Consider the following 23,201-nt stretch of genomic DNA (forward strand, 5'->3'; position numbering starts at 1 on the left):
GCCCTAGAATGCTCGAACATGGCTGGACTGATCTGAAATCTTCAGAGGAGGAGGTGGGTGGACGACTCAATCCGTTAAACCCTTTTTTCTTGCTAGTCTTTCAGCCTTTGCTTACATTGTTATTATTTCCAATTTAAACTGAAAACTAATTCTACTCCCTTCGACGGTTACTGGCGAATTACTGTTGTTATGGCGAGTTAATAATCATAAACTTATTATACAAATAATTATATCATCCAATATTAAACATACGTTATACGTTTGAAATTAAAAGCTAATGGCGTTTTCACTTGTCTTGTAATTCGTGTGTTTGTTTATAGTGCTATTTCAGTAACCTATTCCAGTTTTGGTGTAAAATCTGAAAAGAGCTGATTTGTTGACATTCCTCCTGTGGGTCAAAGTTCAGTTTTAGGCTGAAGATGGCTCTTATGAGGTGTCTCCTGCCCCCGGGTTTCTACAGGACCCTATATCACCCCTGGACCAGGTGTGCGTCCTCAGGAACCCTTCAAATTAAAGATCCACTGAACTTCTGGTGTGGTGCCCGGGTCGACCTTAAAGATGTGAAGACCAAATCTGAACCAGTATTTGAGCCTGCAACAGGTAATGTAGTTTCTCTACCTCTTCTATGCATTACACAATCAGACTTTGCCCACTAAATCAAATGATCACTTTTATATCTGGCTATTAGGATTGATTTCTATGATATTGACGTGGTATTAAGAAAAAAAAACTTAAATTTTGACTTCAAGGTCAGGTTCAGGAGCTTCATTGTTTTGTACTAGCACAATTAAATTCTTACTTTTCTAGAGAATGTCAGGGAACAAACATAATTTACAAGCACATTACAAATATGACTGTTTACCACAAAATTTGTGTTTTTTTATATCCAAAATACATTGAATAGGACAAAACTATAGATTTTTCATTTATTTATTTATTTATAAATCATTAGAATATTAGGTAAAGATCATCTTCTATTATGATATTTAGTAAATTTCCTACTTTAAATATATCAAAACGAATTTTTTACTACGTGCATTGCTAAGCAATTACTTTGGTCAATTTTATGGGCAACATTATCAGTGTTTTGCTTTTTTTAAACCTCAGATTCCAGATTTTAAGAAGATTTAAGTAGATAAAATCTAATTGCAAGTATATTTTAAGTAGACACCCTAGTCTAGGAACATGAGACTTATTTCACATCTTGCTAAAAGGGGTGTTGTAGGTCCCCCTTAAATAGAATGTTGTTCAATAATTATTTTTCCTCAATATTTCATTTTAGTGTTTCTTCTATAAATCAAGGTAAAAGTGTAAGGAAATTTTTTTTATAAAAATTCAACTGGACATTTTAACACTGCTGGGTTGTAACTCAGCATTAAGTTTTTAAAAATGTATATTAAACTTTTAACCAAAAGGTTTGGGTTTGTCCATGTTTGACCCAACATTGACTTACAACGACCCAGTATTTTCTTTAGAGCAGGGGTGCCCAAACGTTTTCCTATAAAGAGCCAAAAACCAAACTTGATAGAGGGCTGTGGGCCAGTTGTATTTCTGCCAAATATTATTCAACCTTAAGTATACATAAATGGAAGCATATATGGCGGGGAAAAGAAGTATTGAACATGTCATCATTTTAAAAAAAAACATATTTATAAAGGTGCCGTTGACATGAAATTTTCACCAGATGTTGATGGCAACTAAAGAAATTCATATATGCAAAGAAAACAAATGAAATGACGAAGGGAAAATGTGTTGAACACATGACGAGAGGCAGGTGTAGAAAGGTAGTGAAAGCCCAGACAGCAGCTGAAATCTCTCAGTAGTTCTTCAGCAACCTTCTGCCCTTCATCAATGTAAATGAATATCAGCTGCTTCAGTCCAACATCTACATTAGCAGGATGAAGATGAAACAAGAGGGGACATTTTAGCAAGACAATGATCCAAAACACAGCCAATAAAACTCTCAAATGCTTTCAGAGAAGGAAAATCAAGATGTAGAATGGCCTAGCCAATCACCTGAGCTGAACCCAATAGAAAATACCAATTAAAGCTCAGATTTGATTGACGAAACCCACAGAACCATCAGTATTTTTACACTGTTGAAGGCTGTAAATACTCACACCTGAGCAGTGCATGTGGTTTTATTCTTGATATGAGAGGCGTCTTTAATCTGCCAACACCATAAAAGCCTTTTATATAAAGTATTAAATACGTTTCAGTAGTTCAGCTCTTTCTCCTTGTGTTATTCCATTGTATTACACGTTAATCATTTTTCAGATTTTTTTTATTTGTATGTTTATATCAGGGGTCACCAACATGGTGCCCGCGAGGATCACATGTGTTGCCCGCAGGCCTGTTCTAAAAAAATAGCTCACCCATAGCGCCACTTACCAGTAAGCTTCATCTAATATAGAAGTAATCATTTAAAAATGTAAATATTTGCAGAGATATATAAAAATAAAGTGTTGCACATTGATACATTAAATACAGGGTATTTCCTACCCTGTTAAATCATTGCTGATAACTTTAGTGAGAATCATTAACATGATCAGTGTCTTCACATGGATGAATATTATTAATTATTACCAAAAACATAAAGTATGATTAAAAGTAAATTGAGCAAATTTGTTATTTGAGAAGTGTTTATCAAACTGGTAGCCCTCCACATTAATCAGTACCCAAGAAGTAGCTCTCAGTTTCATAAATGTTGGTGAGGGGTCACCAACCTTTATGAAACTGAGAGCTACTTCTTGCGTACCGTATAATATAAAACTATTATACGGTAAAACTGTCAGGTTTATATTGTTTGGGTTTTTACCAAAATCTGGTTAAATTCCATGTAAACAGCTTCTTTAGAAATATTATTCCCAGGAAAAAAACATGACATGTCAGGGCTCAACAATAAGGACTGCCCGATGGCCCGGGGCCAGCATGAGAGATGTTCGGGACAGTAGAGAGAATCGTTACTGGCCCGATCAGGCCAGTGCTGCCTTGTAATCAAATTTTAATTTGCCTGCTACTATGGCAATTGTGTGCAAATACAGTCTTAGAACCGAGAAACAATTTGTGCTTTTAAGTCTCAGAATGCTACGTTTTCTGTAAAGTCTTAAACCCCATATTGCTTTTTGGTTCCTTTTATCTGATTGGTTGTTGTGAGCACCTGGTAAAAACCAGAACAGTGAAGAGACGACAATATCAAATTATGAGGCTAAAAGAAAACGTCTGTTTTCAACGTTGTGGAAGAAGATATTTACATGGGTACAACACAACGAAAAAAAAATAAAGTGATGTTTTGCATAGTTTTCCATCACTTTTAAGTCAGCCACTTTTTGTTTAGCAATAAAATACCTGCACATTTTCCATACTGCTGTATTTTACTGCTAAATATTTTAACATTTTAAAAATATTTAAATTCTAGATTTAAAGACATTATTTTTGACACATTATTTAAAATATGTGGCTAAAAAAATAGCTATTTTTTATTTATTTATTTATTTATTTTGGTGGGGCCAGTGAAAATTTTGGCAGGGCCAGTAAAAATCTGAACTGCTGGTCCAGTCGGGCCAGTAGAAAACGTCCTTAGCGTTGAACCCTGCATGTTCAATACTTATTTTTCCCGCTGAATATTCAGCTTTCAGATGATGTATGAATCCTAATTTTTAATATGACTGTTTTTGTGGTCCACAATGGATGTAAAAGAACAAGGTATAACCATAAAAACAATTAAACAATGTAGATAATATCATGAAAAAAAGATGTATGCAAATTATAAAACCAGTAAACATTTTTTTCCACAATATATGATGTAGTGCACATAACAAAGTGATGATCAAATCTAATTGTAAAGTATTATTATTTAGATTTCACATACATAAATGCAAGTTTGCAAAAAGCAAACCACTCTTCATGGTGCTAGAAAAAGAGATTAAAATCTATGTAAATTGATAATTATGTATCCTTGACCCCTTTTTTCTACCCTCTCTTATTTTCTTTTATTATTATTTTTCTCATTTAATCCTTGTTAAGGAATGTGAAGTGGTTTCATTGTACAGTGAATCTGCGCATGCTGGTTTTTGTTAATAAATCAAATAATATTAATAAATAAATAAGAGTACAATCTGGTGTTTAAATTTTGATCGAGTCAGATTATCATGGACCTGTATCATCACAGGTCGTGTCCTCTGCCGGCTGCAGACGTGTGGGTCAGCAGAGGTTGATGCAGCGGTTAGAAACGCCAGTGCTGCTTTTAAAGTCTGGAGGAAACTGTCAGGCATGGAAAGAGCCAGAGTGATGCTGGAGGCCGCTCGACTCATTGAGGTAGACCTGAATGCACTGATCACATATCTTAAAGAAACCTGCCACCTTTTTGGCTCATTTTACAGCTCCCCTAAAGTTGAACATTTGAGTTTTACCACTTTTGAATCCATTTAGCCAATCTCTGTGTCGAACAGGAGCACTTCTAGCTTAGCTTAGCATAGACCATTGAAATGGATTAGACCATTAGCAACTTGTTCAAAAAATTCCGATTTAAAATGATATGATTGGAACTATACTCTCTCATCACGGACATTTGCTGCTGTATCATGGCTGCAGCTGGCGCAGTGATATTACACAGTGCTGTTACTTTGTTATCTAGCCTGGGACTATTTTCAAATGCTGCCTAATAGCAAAGTTACTTTATTATTACACCAGAATAAGAGTATAGTTCCAAGTCATATCAGTGTAGAAAATATAAACTTTTCATTTTCTTAATTGTGTCTTAATACACAATGTAATGACAGAAAATGTCAAGATTTAAAAAGCAAATTATCTTAACGCTTTGGTCATTTTTGAGTGAGATGCTAATTGACAAATCTGATTCAATCATCTATGCTAAGCTAAGCTAATAGTTCTCCCTTCAGATCCAGAGTTTGGCTGAGTGGGTTCAAAAATGGTAAAACTCAACTGTTTAACTCTAGTAAAGTTGTAAATAGGAAAATTATCTAAACTCTTTGGTCATTTTTGAGCATGATGCTATTGGTCTAATCTGATTTAATAATCTATGCTAAGCTAAAAGTGGTCCTGTTTAACTGTTTGACTCTAGTGAAGTTGTAAAATACTACAGTATATTTCTAGCAAAAAAAAAAGAAAAGTGTTCCTTTACTTGAAAGTGTTTGAGAAGTTGCTGACTCTTCACTGCTGCTTAATATCATTGCCTTATATAATGTTATTTCGCCAGGATGACAGTATAGTTTTTAGCCACATCGGTCTAGAAAACAGCAACTTTTCATTTCCGTTGGTTTCAGTACACAATGAAACAACAGAAAAGTCAGGCTTTAAATAAAAAAAAATATCTAAACCATTTGGTCATTTTGGAGTGAGATGCTAACGGTCTAATCTGATTCAATGATCTATGCTAGGCCAAGCTAAAAATGTTCCTGTCAAATTCAGTGATCGGCTGTATGAATTAAAAAATGGTAAAACACAACTGTTTAACTCCAGTGGAGTTGTAAATTATTTAAACTCTTAAGTCATTTTTGAGTGAGATGCTAATGGTCTAATCTGATTCAATGATCTATGCTAAGCTAAGCTAAAAGTGCTTCCTTCAGATCCAGAGATCGGCTGAATGGATTCAAAAATGGTAAAACTCAACTATTTAACTCTAGTGGAGTTGTAAATGGGAAAACATCTAAATTCTTTGGTCATTTTTGAGTGAGATGCTAATGGTCTAATCTGATTCAATGATTTATGCAAAGCTAAGCTAAAAGCGTTCCCGTCACATCCAGAGTTTAGCTAAATGAATTTAAAAAATTGTACAACTTGGCTGTTTAACTCCAATGAAGTTGAAAATAGGAAGATTATCTAAACTCTGGTCATTTTTGATTGAGATGCTAACGGTCTAATCCAATTCAATGGTCTATGCTAGGCTAAGTTAAAAGCGCTGCCTTCAGATCTAGAGATCGGCTGAATGGTTTCAAAAATGGTAAAACTCAACTGTTTAACTCTAGTGGAGTTGTAAATGGGAAAATTATCCAAACTCTTTGGTTATTTTTGAGTGAGATGCTAACGGTCTAATCTGATTCAATGATCTATGCTAAGCTAAGCTAAAAGTGCTCCCTTCAGATCCAGAGATCAGCTACATGGATTTAAAAATGGTGAAACTGAACGGTCCATTTCTTTAACAGTACATGAAAGTGTTGCATGGATTCGAGAAGTTGCTGCGTCTGATCTCTTCAGTTCTTCCTGTTGTTGAGAACAGAAGAGAAGAGAGGAGATCGCAGAGATGGAGGTGATCAACAATGGAAAGTCCATCACAGAAGCCCGTTTGGATGTGGACTCAGCCAGACTGAGCATTGAGTATTTCGCAGGACAAGCCACCACACTGTCCGGTCAGTTGGTTTGTTGTTGGTCATTTTCAGTTCTTCTTCCTGTAGACTGGTAGTGTACTCTACATAAAAATATAGTTGTGTTAACTTCACTATCTGGCATGATTTCGGCTCTTCTTTCTCAGGTCAGCATGTCCAGCTACCAGGGGGTTCATTTGCGTACACGCGCCGTGAGCCGTTCGGTGTGTGTGTGGGAATAGGAGCCTGGAATTACCCCTTTCAGATCGCAGCCTGGAAATCTGCCCCTGCCATCGCTTGTGGTATGTGCTATGAAAGTTATTCCCTCAAACCACACCAGTTGTTTTGACCCCTGTGCTTAAGATGATTCTCTCCGCTTAGTGTTTTCTATGATGGTTGGTTTATTGATAGGCAACTCTATGGTGTTCAAGCCGTCTCCGCTGACCCCTGTGACCGCAGTGCTGCTGGCGGAGATTTACAGGCAGGCTGGGGCTCCTGAGGGCCTGTTCAATGTGGTTCAGGGCGGACAGGAGACCGGCTCTCTGCTCTGTCTTCACCCTTCGGTGGAAAAAGTCTCCTTCACTGGAAGTGTGCCCACAGGAAAGAAGGTAAAAACCAGTGTCAGAACTTAAAGGCACCTTTGATGAAAATCAACTTTTGTAAGCTGTTTGGAAAGAACTGTCTGTGTTTATAGCATGTTCACTGTCCTATTGGGGTGATATAAACACAAGTCTCTTTTTTTATTTCTTGATGTTAAAATAGGATCCAAATCTTAGTGATTCTGAGGCCCACTGCAATGTAACTTGAAGTGCAGTTTGTCCCGCCCCCCGAATTGATTGACAGGTGCCATGTCTCCACATTAACATGTATAGACATGTCTACAGAGCATTTCTTCTAAATAAACTGGGATTCAAATATTTGTTACAGTCGGCGGCAGTGGTGTAGTGTGTGGACACATGCACTCCAGTGCTCACGGCGACCCGAGTTTGATTCCGCCTCGCGGAACTATGCCAATCCTTCCTCTCTCTCTGCTCCCCATGCTTTTCTGTCAATTCTCTCTACGTTTTTCTTGTGAAACTCCCAATAAGTTTGATGTGTCAAATGACCCTCTTCCTATTAAAAAAAAAAACAAAGTTGGATCTAAGATGGCCGACTTCAAAATGGCCACCAACCATCTTGAAAAGTTTGCCCCCTTCACATATCATTGTAACGACAAGGAGTGACACATACAACTGGGGTTTGGATCCAAACTAAGGTTTATTCTTAAGGCTTATTTATACTTCTGCGCCAAACGCCGGCGTAAGCTACGGCGCTGACGCATAGCCCTTCGCCGTGGCCGTCGGCGTCGCTGACGTACACCTCTCAAAAATTGTAACTACACGTCGCAACGACGCGTAGCGTAAGCTCTGTGATTGGTCGGCTTGGTAGCACTGACGAGTCTGGGCGGGACCGAGAGCCGCGCGAATGGCGCAAGATGGAAGCGAGCCCAATGGAGCGATTGTTTACAAGTGTGGAGTCCTGTGAAGGAGCTCCGGATGGAAAGTTTTGTTTTGTGTTTACCTCATAGTTAAAGTTGTTGCACATCCGCCGGTTCCTGCCTCAAAATGAGCGAGTTTGAGTCACTTGTACATCCAGGAGGTGTTCAGGAAAAGCAACACAGCAGAGAAGAAACTCAACACAGAGGAACATTAACACCTCACTGCCCACTAGCGTTTCAAAAATGTTAATGCAGACCAACAGAGACAGCGCGCAGAAGTATAAATGCACAGCTACGCGCATTCCCATTTTATTAAGGTGTATCCATATAAATGGCCCACTCTGTATATATATGCCTTTAATGGGCTATATGCACAGACTATTCATTTTCAGTCAGCCAACCCAAACCTCCGGAGAACTGTCGAGACATTACAAAATCGCCAGATTTAAGATCTGATATTTTTGAAAATCGGTGATCTTCACTGCCTGATTAATATATGTTATAAAGTAGGTCTCAGACCAAACAAGAAGCTCTGCCTTAAATAAAATTTTTCCTTGCCATGACTTTAAATTATTGAAATTTATTTTACTCCAGTAATTTCAATGAAGTTTCTGCGCTAGCCTGCTGCTACCGACGGCACTAGCGTTTAAACAGCTTTTAAAAATCTCGTTTTACGCTTGAACATCTAAATTAACGATTAAGTCTTTTTAACCGAACATATTTTAATTACATTACAACAAGAATGCTGTAAAAAGAACCTCATGAAATTGAAAATAGTCACATAGTATATTCAAGAGTATTGGAAAAATACAGGAGGCTCTTGAACATGTATCTGTAAAAGATATACCTCTCGAAAGTAAATTGTTATATTTTGGCTGTGTGGATTTAGATACCATAACAGCATAGAATAAATACCTTATGCATGCCCTCATGGCTGTCAGCAAAAAAGCAATCACACGCAAATAGCTACTGCAAGAGCGACCAAGCCTTAGTAACTGGATAGGTCCAACTATTGAGATCTACACAGTGGTAAAAATCAAAATTGTTGTCAATTTAAAGAAGGATATATTCCTGAGGAAATGGGTTGAATATATTTTAGTTAAAAGACCTGACTTTGTTGCTATAAATGAATAGAAGATGATGATCTGATAGATAAATATATGCTAATGTAAGTACATGTATATGGTTATACTTATTCATATTATAATGTGTGACATCCCCATGTGTATAATAAAGATGGTGAGTTGAGATTATTCTGGAAGGAATTATATTATGGGCAAGGCAGTAGTGCAGTAGGTAGTGCTGTCGCCTCACAGCAAGAAGGTCGCTGGTTCGAACCTCGGCTCAGTTAGCGTTTCTGTGTGGAGTTTGCATGTTCTCCCTGCCTTCGCGTGGGATTCCTCCTGGGTGCTCCGGTTTCCCCCACAGTCCAAAGACATGCGGTACAGGTGAATTGGGTAGGCTAAATTTTACTGTAGTGTATGAGTGTGTGTGTGGATGTTTCCCAGAGATAGGTTGAGGCTGGAAGGGCATCCGCTGCATAAAAACTTGCTGGATAAGTTGGCGGTTCATTCTGCTGTGGCGACCCCGGATTAATAAAGGGACTAAGCCGACAAGAAAATAATGAATTAATTATTTTATGACATGTTCTTACCCTGGACGTAAAAGTGGTTTAATTTCTATTTATTTTTGATAATTATAATTTATTTGATCTTTTTCTTATTATTTTTTTCTTCTCTCTTTATGCTGTTGTTTATTTAATATAATTTACAAAATATGAGTACTACTGTGTAGTAAATACACCTGACAGTAATGTACATGATTTTTATACCACTTAAGTTCATATACTGAGATGCCAATGTACCTTGAAATGCTGTATGATTGCACTCAATTGAATGTTCACAATAAACGGAAAAAAAAAAGAAAAGAAAATAGCCACAGAGACCTTTCACCAGAAGTTTATCTGTGGCTGCAAAACAAAAGCCGTGCATTTAAGCTGTGTTCAATATAAGATGCACTATTACGAAGGTTAATAAAAGCAGCAATGGATACTCTCCTGAAATTGTCACCTCTCATGTAAAGATGTTTTGGTCAACAGATCATGGAAATGGCGTCTCGGGGGGTGAAAGCAGTGACGCTGGAGCTCGGGGGGAAATCTCCACTCATCATCTTCGAGGACACAGACCTGGAAAACGCTGTTAGAGGAGCTCTCATGGCCAACTTCCTCTCGCAAGGACAGGTACTGTGAACACATCTGCTCTACAGAGTTAGCACCATAATCCATGAACATTTATACAGGTTTTTTTTTATTTTTTTTTAATACAATACCCTATATACAGTTAAGAATTATTAGCCCTCCTGAATATTTTTCTCCCAATTTCTGTTTAACGGAGAGCCAGTTTTTTTCAACACATTTCTCAACATAATAGTTTTAATAACTCATCTCTAATCACTGATTAGTTTTATCTTTGCTGTGATGACAGTACATAATATTTGACTGGACATTTTTTCAGACACTAGTACTGAGCTTAAAGTGACATTTAAAGGCCTAATTAGGTTAATTATGTAGGTTAGTGTAATTAGCCATATAACCATATGATGGTTTGTTAAAAAAAATATTGCTTAAGGGGGCTAATAATGTTTACTTTAAAATGTTTGTTTAAAAAAAAATTAAACTACTTTTATTCTAGCCAAAATAAAACAAGACTTTCTCCAGAAAAAAATATTATAGATATTCACACTTGCATTTTACAGAAACAAATCAATGCACAATCCCTATCCTACCATTTCCTTGAGCTATAATTATGTTTTATCTTTATAATTCCTATATTATACCATCATTATACTGGTAACACTTTAGTCTGGGTCACTATTTACAGTATTAACAAACTATTAATTAACACTACTAGCTTAATAAACTAATCTGAAAACTGCACTGATGCAGTTTCAATTTACTAGAACTTCTATGTTAAGCTGCTTTGACACAATTTACATTTGTAAAAGTGCTAGAGAAATAAATGAATTAAATTGAGTTGAATTATTAGCTGTTTGTTATTAGTTAGTAAGGTAGAAGTTGGGTTTTTGATTTTGGGTAGGATTAGGGATGCAGATAAGATCATACGTTATAATTACTAATAAGCAGTTCATATTTTAATAATAAGCAGGCCATAATTCAGTAGTTAATAGCTTAAATTGTGAGCTAAAGTGTTACCATTATACTTTATAATTATACTACATATTCAACATAGAAAGGAAAAACAATTAAATAAATAATAACAAACAAATTCATTTATTCATTTTCTTTTCGGCTTAGTCCCTTTATTAATCTGGGGTCGCCACAGTGGAATGAACCGCCAACTTATCCAGCATATGTTTAACGTAGCGGATGCCCTTCCAGCAGCAACCCAAAACTGGGAGACACCCATACTCTCTCATTCACACTTATACACTACGGCCAATTTAGCTTACCCAATTCACCTATAGCACGTGTTTGGACTTGTTGGGGAAACCGGAGCACCCAGAGGAAACCCACGCGAACACATGCACCACACAGAAATGCCAACTGACCCAGCCGAGGCTCGAACCAGCGACCTTCTTATTGTGAGGCGAACATGCTATCCACTGCGCCACCATGCAGCTGTAATAATAAACATAAATACATAAATAAAAAAATAAATACAGAGGGTAAAGTAAGGAAACATCAGTCAATGTGCTGTAGCACAAATTATTCATATACAATCTCATCATGAGTAATTATTTCTGCAGTATTAATTACAGTCATGTATAATATATTATAGATTACAAACTAATCAATAATAAAACAGTTTTCACTTAAAAAAAAGAATTAACTGTAAATAGATGTAATAGACAGAAACGATAAATATATATATATATATATATATATATATATATATATATATATATATATATATATATATATATATATATATACACTCACCGGCCACTTTATTAGGTACACCTGTCCAACTGCTCGTTAACACAAATTTTTAATCAGCCAATCACATGACAGCAACTCAATGCATTTAGGCACGTAGACATGATCAAGACGATCTGCTGGAGTTCAAACTGAGCATCAGAATGGGGGAAGAAAGAGGATTTAAGTGACTTTGTACGTGGCATGGTTGTTGGTGCCAGACGGGCTGGTCTGAGTATTTCAGAAACTGCTGGGATTTTCGCACACAACCATCTCTAGGGTTTTCTTTTATAATAATAAATAATTTTATTAAAAAACTCATTTTATTATCAAGGCTGCATATGATATATAAAAATAATACAGCTCAAACTTTTTTTATTCATATAACATGTATATTATATATATGGGCCATTCTTCAACTATGGGCACTTTTAGCCTCGTGAAGTTGAGTAAAAAAACTTGTTCAAAATTACCTTAACACAGCCTCATAAGTTTAAATAATTTGTCTAGTTTTAAGATCTGTAAAAGGACAAACTTAGATTAGAAGAGAAACATTTTTCCATCGTGAACTGAACAAATGTCATTTCCACCACATCTCAATATACAGCTTTTATTTCAAAATGAAATTTTTGAATCATTGTTGTATCTAGTTTAACCAATCTTTCCACTATATATATATATATATATATATATATATATATATATATATATATATATATATATATATATATATATATATATGTATAATTGTACATTTGTCAATTAAATAAATTAGTCCCTTAGGACCAAATGCTGAACTGTACACCTGTCAATGTAATATTAATTTGGTTAAGAACTTATTAGAAAATAATTAAACAGAATATTAAATCGAGCATGAACTCATACATTGTGACTACACTTTTAATGTGTGATGAGAACTTTTTAAATATTTTCATAAAATGTGTGTGGTGATGGAAATGACAGTGGTGGAAATGGCATTTCAACAGTTTATTGTGAAAAAATGAGAGATAGCTTCAGCGATTAGCTTTGAATTGATACTAGCCTTTCATGTATACAAAACACTCTTATTTATCTTCATTTTGTTTGGTTTTTAAAAACATCTTTGAAGGTACAGCATGTTTGGAAATGACGTAGAATAAATGTATTTCCTTATCAAGCAATATTTACCTTGATTTTTCTTCATGTGTTTGTTGATAAAAATGTAAATTCCCTCCATCTTGAACATGTTCTCAGATGCCACTATTCATGTTCATAGAAACCACCTAAATAATCTTTCACGCAAACTTTTTAATGCGACATTACAGTGTTGTGGTGGAAATGACTCTGATACTAATATTGATAACAGTCATATATTAATAACTATAAAATATTTAAATCATCTCACTAGTGCTTTATTAAGATACATTAATAGATACCAGATAAATAATCATTTAAAATGTCTTCACTTCCTAATCTGCAATTGCCTCTCTGGATATCACACTAACTGTACCAAAAAAAAAAAAAGAATTACTAATACTTTCCTTCTTAGACTTTACAGACCTGAAACTTGCCTACAGCACTTATTTATTGTTGCTCTTATAGTTGTCCAAGTTGCTTTCTTGTCCTCATTTGTAAGTTGCTTTGGATAAAAGCATCTGCTAAATGACTAAAATGTAAATGTAAATATTATTTTCATTGTTTTACATTTACATTTAGTCATTTAGCAGACGCTTTTCTCCAAAGCGACTTACAAATGAAATTGTTGAAGTTTAAAACATTTATTTTGACACTTAAAAGGAGGTTGAATAATATAAAAAATATATAATGGAAAGCTAGTACATTTTTTAAAGTAGGTTTTACTGTGAACAAACTTATATATATTTTTGGATAAATGATCAAAGGACATAAAAGTGCCCAAAGTTAAAGAGTTACACATGTATCAAAATGTATATTGTTTACTTTATTTTCCACCTATTTAAATGTGCTTCTGTGTTCTTGTATTGATATATATATATGGTATGTGTGTGTGTGTGTTCTGAATTCACTGTGTGTTTGCGATTCTGATTCAGAGAAATGATTGAATTGATGATAAATTGCTGTTTAAGAAAAAATAAAAAGTATCTTTTCAGGATTCTTTAATTAAATGAAAGTTTGGCTGAATAGTACTTACTTGGAATCAAAATCTTGGGTATTATTCTGATAAATAATTTATTTATTTTATTTACTTTATTTATTTATACAGGGACAATGTACAACATGACATGTTGTGCCAGAGTTAGCTGTAAAGCTAATTTACATCTGTAGTCCCTGGGCAGGAAGTAACAAATTTAACACTTATAACAAACACACTATACACTTACAGTACAATAAATACAATACATCATTGTCAATAAAATGAAATCAAATCAGTGGCTGCATATTTGATTTTGTTTTAGCCAGATTTTAAGAACAGTTTTAAAATGATTAAAAGTGCTGCTCTCTCTGATATACACTGGTATTTTATTCCATCTTTCTGCTGCTTTAACTGAAAAAACTGATTGTCCAAAAGCAGTTCTCTTACGTTTAACTGAACAATCACCTCTAACAGATGACCTAGTCTGTCTTATATTGTATTTTATAATTTGAATTGAATTTATTGAATGGGATAGCCCCTTGAGATGAATCATCTCATTTTCGAGGGGGTCCCTAAAAACTGAATAGGCGACGCGGTGGGTAGCACGTTTGCCTCACAGCAAGAAGGTTGGGTCAGTTGGCGTTTCTGTGTGGAGTTTGCAGGTTCTCCCTGTGTTCCTCCGAGTGCTCAGGTTTCCCCAACAAGTGCACAGACGTGCGCTATAGGTGAATTGGGAAGGCTAAAATTGATCGTAGTGTATGAGTGTGTGTGTGTGAATGAGTGTGTATGTGTTTCCTTATTGATGGGTTGCGGCTGGAAGGGCATCCGCTGCCTAAAAATATATGCTGGATAAGTTGGCGGTTCATTCCGCTGTGTTGACCCCAAATTAATAAAGGGACTAAGCCGAAAAGAAAATGAATGAATGAATAAAACCAGTTGTTTTCCAAGGAAAAGGAAAGAGGAAACCAAAAAAAGCACTCTCTAATCTTGTAAACTGTTTTCCTTTCATTTGTCCTCAGTGATACAGCAAGATATCTGCAATTAATCTTAATAATATCAGATTAATCAAACACTATTAATAAATGATTAATAAAGCCACTGTATATTGTGCTTATATATATACACGATCTTCGACAGTTCACCCCAAAATTAAAACCACCTTATTTACTCACACATAAGTGGTTCTAAACTTTTATCAACTTCTTCTTTCTGCTGAACACAAAAGAAGATATTCTGAAGAATGTTGGGGAAAATCATCCATTGACATCAATAATAGGAACAAAAAATACGATAATACTATACTATACTATACTATACTATGATACTAGAGAAGTTACTGGCGGATTTTTTCAACATTCTTCAGAATATCTTCTAACAGAAGAGACAAAGGTTTAAAAACATGCAAAGGAGGAATAATAGATGAGCGCATTTGAGTTTTGGGTGAACTGTCTGTCTCTCTAAGCAGTATTGTTGTCTTCTCCATTCATGTGCAGGTGTGCAGTAACGGCACCAGAGTGTTTGTGCAAAGCTCGATTGTTCCTCAATTCCTGAAAGAGGTGGTCAGGAGAACTAAAGCTATCAGCATTGGAGACCCTCTGCTAGACGAGACCCGCATGGGCGCCCTGGTCAGCAAAGCACATCTGGATAAAGTGCTGCGATACGTGGAGCAAGCCAAGAACGAGGTACATACGCTTACTAAAATTAACCATGGTTCTATTGTAGTAAAAGTGTTTGAGCTGTGTTTTGGTGCAGTGATTACTATTAATATTTGTATAACCTCAGTTTAACTACAAATACCATGGTTATACGAGTGTCTAGCAAAATCATGGTTGATTTGCAACGTGGTTAAAAATCATCATTTACTCACACGAGAGTGGTTTCAAATCCATCTGAGTTTCTGTTGAACACAAAAGAAGATATTTTGAAGAATGTTGGAAACCGGTAACCATTGACAATCCATAGTAAGAGAATAAAAATCAATGGAAGTCAATGGTTACAGGTTTCTACGGAACCCCGGAAGGGACATAGTGGAGGAGAAAAAAACTGGCTGGGTGAAAAAAAAAAATGGGTGAAAGAAAAAATGAGTGGGAGGAAAATATATATTTCTAAGTTTTTGCATTATCTCGCAAAACTGTTTCTCCACAAACACTTCCTGTTCACTTCACTCACGTAAACCCTCCCGTTTTTGCCGAAATTCTCCCGTATTTTACCATTCTACCCCACTTTCTTGACATTACTGTGCGTTGATCGTCGCCTTACATATGCTACCTCTGAAAATGCACGTATAAGCGCTGACTGACAGACGCGCTCCATACAATAAACTGATCCCAGATCAGCGTCTGTACGCGCCATTTACAGAGGAGCACAGAGGAGCCGGGTGTATGTTTAAACAGACAAATACACTGAATAATATGTAAACATCTCCGTGCTGCATGTTTTATTGTAAACAGCTTATTTTCTCTTAAATGAGCACAAACAGTTTCTAAAGTAACGGAATGCTTTCATTATAGATCTGTGCATTCTTACAGAGACACCTCTGTTATCAAACTAAACAAAACATGAGACTCATTGCTGCTCACTTGTTTGATAACAGAAGTGTCCATTTAAATGGCGCGTACAGACGCTGATCTGTGATCAGTTTATTGTACAGAGCACGTCTGTCAGTCAGCGCTTATACATGCATTAGCTGGTTCAGAGGTTGCAAAATGAAAAGCAACGATAGACGCACAGATTTAATGTAAAGAAAGTGGGGTAGAATTGTAAAAATGGGAGAATTTTGGCAAAATGGGAGGGTTTACATGAGTGATGTGAACAGGAAGTGTTTGTGGAGAAACAGTTTTTCGAGAGAACGCAAAACATCTTTGCGAGATAATGCAAAACTTTGCGAGAAAACACAAAAACTTAGAAATATATATTTTCCTCCCACCCATTTTTTCACCCAGCCAATTTTTTTCTCCTCCACTACGTCCCTTCCGGGGTTTCGTAGGTTTCCAACATTCTTCGAAATATCTTCCTTTGTGTTTAATAGAAGAAAGAAACTAAGGCTACGTTCACACTGCCAGGCTTGGTGCTCAAATCTGATTTTTTTTCTCAGATCTGATTTTTTTCCATGGCTGTTCAGATCATGGTCCTAAACTGACCCGCATGCGCAAAAGTACGATTACAGAGAGCACAAAACGTATAATTATGCACACAGTGTGTGTACTGCATGAGTAAACACACTGTCAGATCATGCTTATGATTATTACCCTTTTCACAACCGTGGTGTATAACATGAACTGTAAAGGGTTGTTCTGCTACTACTAGTGTGTATTTCAGCATTTGAGACCTAAAATAAGTCTCTTGTGATTAAAAACACTGATCATTTGTGATTTATGACAACCGAGGTGTGTGGCGCTCTAACCACCAGTGTTGATGAGCACTGAGCATGAGCACTGAGCACCAGTGTTGATGAGCAGCCGCAGACTGAACTGTGAAGGTGGGGTAGGTTTATCTCTGTTTTATTTGGTTGGATTATCTCTTTATTTCTCTTTGTGATTTATTACATTTTACTTCGTTATTAACAGCAGACACGTGCAGAAGGGGGGTTTGGGTGCTCGAGCACCTGCCCTTTTGCCTTCGAAAGTTTTTTTCAAAATGAACGACCAACATTCTGTGGTACTGTAATCGCCCTGTGTGCCGTTCTACTGTGCTGCTCTACATGTCGCTTGAAGATTATGTAAAAGTCACATGAAATCCGACATAACAGTTCACACTGCGGTCGCATTGCAAAACATCAGATATATGACTGATTTAAGACTAAATATGAAAGTGGCACAAATCTAAAGTGAAAAGATCAGATTCCATACGGTTTGGGCTGTTCACACTGTCATTACATGAGTCACCTGAGGGGGGAAAAAACTGATTCGGGCCACATTTGCCTGCAGTGTGAACGTAGCCTTAATCATGTTTAAGAAGCGGAGGGTGAGTAAATGATGACAGAATCTTCATCTACCCCTTTAGCTATGTTAGTTTTTCTAAATTATTTTCAAATCAAGGGTGGTTTTCAAGTGTATAGCAGAATTATTGTAACATTTTAAAGGGTCACGAAATGCAGACATTTTTTTTTGAGATGTAAAATATTGTTGGTTTTTTTTTGTATAGGTGACAAACTGCTGAAAACCAAAGTTTTCTTGGAAATGGGATTTTCAATTTGTCTATGCATGTAAAGAATGTCTAACTCCATGTGTGTTTGTGTACTTGTTTTTATATCCCAGTGGGGACTTGAATTCGCACAGACTCATCGAGACTTGTATCATGCAGAATGAAGTATTTTGAAAATGTAAAAATGCAGGTTGTTTTCGTAAGGGTAGGGTTTAGGGGTTAGGTTAAAAATATACAGTTTGCATAGTAGATCCATCATTACATCTATGAGGGTCCCCAACAGGATATAGGAACAAGTTTGTGTGTGCATTTGTGTGTATTTGCCCTTTTTGGAAACACCCCTTTTCCAGTTTTTTTGTCCAATCACAGCTGTGAAAAACAGGGGTGTTTCATGACACTTTAATAAATGATACTGATTGTAAAGTTGCTGTTGTTTTTCTTGACAGGGAGCCCAAGTGCTTTGTGGAGGAGAGCCTTTCAGCCCTGCAGATCCGAAACTAAAAGATGGATACTACATGACTCCATGTGTGCTCGGTGAGTTGGAAAAGCTGTCGTCAGTTGATGTTTTTAGGTTTTGTGTTTTGGAAACATTCACTGGATTATTTTTGTAATGATCATTTCCTTAAAGTCAGCTTCTAATAGGAGGCTTCTTCCTCATTGTGATGTAGATTCTGACTGAAATGTAGAGCAGGACTTGATTTTGTCCATCTGTAAATGATATCTATTGGCTGATCTCATTTGATTGACAGGTTGTTTCCCCATTCTTCTACCAGTTAACAGATGCCATTGATGAGGAAGGGAAATTTCTTTTAATTAAAAAATTCTGAAGGGGCATAAATAAAAGAAATTTGGCTTTTCATAAAGTGTTTTTTAGTCTAATGTAAAGAAAACCTCTATTATAATACACTTTTGTTACGTGTCTGTATATTTTCATAAATCTTATTCAATCATATGGTTTTATTATTCACATTCTGAAGAAATTTGCAGAGAAATTTGCTGATGCATAATTTACTTGATAAACATTTTATTAAAAAATGTTTTAATAGCATGTCATGTTTTTTATGTCTGTGGGGTGTCCAGTATTTTTCTCTGTAAAAACATGTAACTTTTATATCAAACACTTGACTTGACTTTAAACTTGACTTCTATCATGCTAGAAATATAATCAAATGAGCACACATTTAATCATATAATCCCAGGTTTGCTTAAACGTAATACGTAATACAAAATACAGTTTTATATATTTTCCCCCAATTTCTGTTCAAGGAAAAGATTTTTTCAACACATTTCTAAACATAATAGTTTTAATAACTCATCTCTAATAACTGATTTATTTTATCTTTGCCATGATGACAGTAAATAATATTTGACTAGATATTTTTTAAGACACTTCTATACAGCTTAAAGTGACATTTAAAGGCTTTACTGGGTTAATTAGGTAAACTAGGCAGGTTAGGGTAATTAGGCACATTATTGTATAACAATGATTTGTCCTGTAGACTATCGAAAAAAATTTAGCTTAAAGGGCCTAAAATTTTGTCTTTAATCTGGTTTTAAAAAATTAAAAACTTTTATTCTAGCCGAAATTAAACAAATAAGACTTTTTCCAGAAGAAAAAAATATTATCAGACATACTATGACAATTTCCTTGCTCTTTAAAACGTCATTTATGAAATATTTAAAAAAGAAAAAAAAATTCAAAGGGGGGCTAGTAATGCCGACTTCAGCTGTACATTTGCAATAGTCAATAGACTGGGGAAGTAATTAGTGTGAAAACAATTAGTTTCATTGTCCTGCTTTTAAATTTTTCATAAAAAATAGTTGTCCGTATTGCTTGTATGGCGACTTTAAATCTGTGTTTTTTGTTTTTTTTTTGTTTGCAGACAGCTGCACTGATGACATGACGTGTGTGAAGGAGGAAATATTCGGGCCTGTGATGTCAGTATTGACCTTTGACACTGAAGACGAGGTTCTTCGAAGAGCAAATGACAGCGATCTTGGCCTCGCTGCAGGAGTCTTTACTAAGTAAAGTGGATTATTGTTTTTTTTTATACACTATAATTTGGGGTTACAGCTTTCGAAAGAATGTCCAGTCATATTTAAGCAAAAAATATGTATGAAGCACAGCTTACACAGCTTACACTTTTTGTTTGTCACTTTTTCCATTCTTTATAACGTCGATTCACTTCAGATTGATTTGTAAAGTTTTAAAGAAGCAATGTTGTTCAGCAAGGCAATGACTGCGTCTGAAATCACATACTTTCATACTACATAGTAGGTCTGCACAATGTATCGTTTCAGCATTGATATCGCAATGTGATCATTCGCAGTAGTCACATCGCAGGATCTGCAATGTTGAGTTTCTATTATAATTTATCATCTGCATGTGTTTTTGATGCCCGTCATTTGTATGATTTTTAAAAGCATTCAGGTTTAAGAAATTGTACCCTTTGTGTTCCTAACTACAATTAATTTTATTGATTTTTACCATTCAGTTACTGTACTTAAACACTGTAATGGCCCATACACACGAGGCGTCAGCGTTCACGCTTCCCATTCACTTTGAATGGGTGACGTCAGGCGTTGCCGAACTGCATTGTGGATCCTTCGGCACCGCTTCAGTGGCGTTGCTCGCTGCAGAAGTTGGGACTTTCTCAACTTTTCAAGCGCAGACGGAAGCGTCAGCCAATCAGATCGCTGTATGCAAATACACCAGCTAAGACCGTGGACGATTGCTGTCTAATTTCATTGGCTGATGCTGCTATGACAATCACATCAGCCCCAACTTCAGACACGCCTTCAGTCAAGCGTTGAAGGTGAAGCCCTGTGTGAATGCACCGTAAGACTCTGTAAACGACAAAACACTTTATTTAAATTCATTATTTTCCTTGATTGTATTTATAGATTGGTATGCATGAAAATGCTCGCATGCAAACAGAGAAACGCACTGCAAATAGCACACACCACAACGAAGATGTGTCGGGGGACCCGAAAAATTTCAAAGATTGTTTATTAGATATTATGGAGATGCACTCTCACTACAGAATTATCCCAATTACCCCATTACCAATTCTTTCCAAATAGAGATATAAAGTCCTTCGGATGAAATTGTATTCATATAGTAATATATATCGCAAAATAAAAATAATATTGCAACGTTAAATTTTTTCAATAGTGCATAGTACGCTAAAAACAGTATGGGAGCAGAGTAGAGTAGAGTAGTATGTCTGAATTCATATAATTTAAAAAACAGTAGAAGAGAAGTACCCGGATGACCTACTACTTCCGGCGAGATTTTGAAGTGCACATTTGATGGACTCTACGCTATCCCATGATGCCACATGAGAGAATTCATAAATGGGAGTGAATCGATGCAACTTATGCAGGCAGGTCATGTGATAATGAGAAATGGGGGATGTAGTATGTCTGAGTTCCATTCATACTACTCGCATTCATACTTTATAGAACATTCGTTTCTAACAGTCGAGTAGTAAATTCAATTTCAAATGTAGTAGCTACTAAGTAGTAGGCAATTTTGGATGCAGCCAACTGCCAAATAAATGCAGCCGATTTATTGGATAAAAAAAGCTGTAAAATAGTCATTTGTAATATCAAATTATTCCTGTGATTAAAGTTTAATTATTAGTCTAGTCTTCAGTGTCGCGTGATCTTTTAGAAACCATTACAATCCGACCCAAGTTTTCGTGATTCTGTGATCGATGAACTTAGTGCAAAATCAAGCAAATGTTGCGGAGCTCACAATGTATTTTTTTTAATGCCACAGATTTGCAGCGTATTTTGGGCAGTCAGGACAAAGTTCATATTCCAGAGCGCCATCTGCTTACTTTTGCTTTCAAAAATATGATCAAACTACTTATTTAAAATGAGTTGAATCGACACTAGTATTTCGTGTTAAATTTAATTGTTCAATTTACTTAAATTCGTTAAAATGATCAAGTTAAATTCTCATTTTTTTGTGAGCTAACAATTTAATTCAAGTGGCTGAATGACATTTCTGTAAGTAAACAAAGCTAGACTGGGACTTTCACATTTGCTAATGTTTCCCTTTCCTTTGTTTGTGACTCTCTAGAGATGTTAAGAGAGCGCATCGTGTTATAGAAAACCTGCAGGCTGGATCTTGCTTCATCAATAACTATAATATCACTCCTGTGGAGGTGCCGTTTGGAGGATTCAAGGCTTCAGGTGAAGTGACTGTCTAAATGAAAAGAGTTTACAAATGTTTTTCCCTCTTTCTGTCTTGTATGCGTGATCCTGCACCACAAAATCAGTCATAAGTGTCAATTGTTTGAAACGGAGATTAATAAGCTTCCCCTTGATCTGATAGGACATTGGGTCTCATTCACTAATAATTGTGTACATTTGTTTTACTTTTTTTGACAATAACAAACGTGAGGCTTTGCTATCAGAAATGATATTTGCTATTTAAAAAAAAAAATCACTTATTCGTAGGCCTGTCACGATAATCAATGTATCGACTCATCACACAACACATGGACATGGTCATTTTTGATGATGCAATATATATCGCCCATACATAAAAACCAATCCTAGCAACTTTTTAGCTGATTGGAGGTGTCAGTATGGTTATATTATAGTATATTGTCATGTGGGTGTCTGACAACTGAAAATAGATCTGCTAGCAGAAATCACAGCATCTGTTACTTTTCACCTTGCACTTTTATCGTTAACATGCATTGGTATTTATTTAGGACATGCGTTTTCACATTCTGATTTCAATGCCTGATTATTTAAAGGACTTTAATTAAATATTCTTAAGAATAAAATATGATGTGTTCTTTGGAAGAGTGTGCTTGCATTGTGATGATATTATATTGTCATTTTTACATATAATGAGTGGCATAAAATGGTTTTCAAATGACTATAATATCGTTTATCACAATATATTTTGGTGCAATATATTGTACAACAAAAAATGGATATCGTGACGCCTACTTGTATGTGAAAACGTCCATATTCACATTTCATGCAAAAATTTTAATGAATAAGACCCAGTATTTTGGCAGAGATGCAACTATATGTAGATACAAGGCTAATAATGCCAATTTATTCAATTACAAAGGCTGATACAAGGCTAATAATGCCAATTTATTCAATTACAAAGGCTGATACAAGGCTAATAATGCCAATTTATTCAATTACAAAGGCTGATACAAGGCTAATAATGCCAATTTATTCAATTACAAAGGCTGA

General features: G+C 35.7%; 2 protein-coding genes and 1 long non-coding RNA gene across 12 annotated transcripts in view; 1 reads left to right on the forward strand and 2 right to left on the reverse strand.

The window, feature by feature from the left end:
- aldh9a1b (aldehyde dehydrogenase 9 family, member A1b) overlaps window positions 1-23,201 on the forward strand; it is a 24,834-nt gene continuing 1,633 nt past the window's right edge. The window contains exons 1-11 of one of the 9 annotated variants that reach the window (XR_012386102.1): window positions 1-53; window positions 402-600; window positions 4,172-4,317; window positions 6,239-6,368; window positions 6,491-6,625; window positions 6,735-6,931; window positions 9,899-10,039; window positions 15,320-15,508; window positions 18,416-18,503; window positions 19,853-21,150; window positions 21,187-22,172. Coding sequence is in view for 5 of the 9 variants with exons in the window: in XM_073914386.1 (XP_073770487.1) it covers window positions 420-600; window positions 4,172-4,317; window positions 6,239-6,368; window positions 6,491-6,625; window positions 6,735-6,931; window positions 9,899-10,039; window positions 15,320-15,508; window positions 18,416-18,503; window positions 19,853-19,994; window positions 22,060-22,172 (1,462 nt within the window). In the remaining 4 variants the exon portion in view is untranslated. 9 annotated transcript variants of the gene reach the window in all.
- LOC141377740 (uncharacterized) lies at window positions 2,793-5,659 on the reverse strand. The gene is made up of 3 exons (XR_012390482.1): window positions 5,633-5,659; window positions 5,466-5,582; window positions 2,793-5,111 (listed from the first exon to the last, which is right to left on the reverse strand). It is a non-coding gene; the product is annotated as an uncharacterized lncRNA (long non-coding RNA).
- The window catches only part of zte38 (zebrafish testis-expressed 38), a 16,505-nt gene continuing 13,772 nt past the window's right edge, over window positions 20,469-23,201 (reverse strand). The window contains exon 13 of one of the 2 annotated variants that reach the window (XM_073917563.1): window positions 20,469-23,124. The gene's annotated coding sequence lies outside the window, so the exon portion shown is untranslated. The remainder of the gene's footprint in view (window positions 23,125-23,201) is intronic. The other variant, XM_073917559.1, reaches the window with a different exon arrangement.

This window comes from Danio rerio, chromosome 2 (assembly GCF_049306965.1).
Source record: "Danio rerio strain Tuebingen ecotype United States chromosome 2, GRCz12tu, whole genome shotgun sequence".
NCBI classification, from domain to species: Eukaryota; Metazoa; Chordata; class Actinopteri; order Cypriniformes; family Danionidae; genus Danio; species Danio rerio.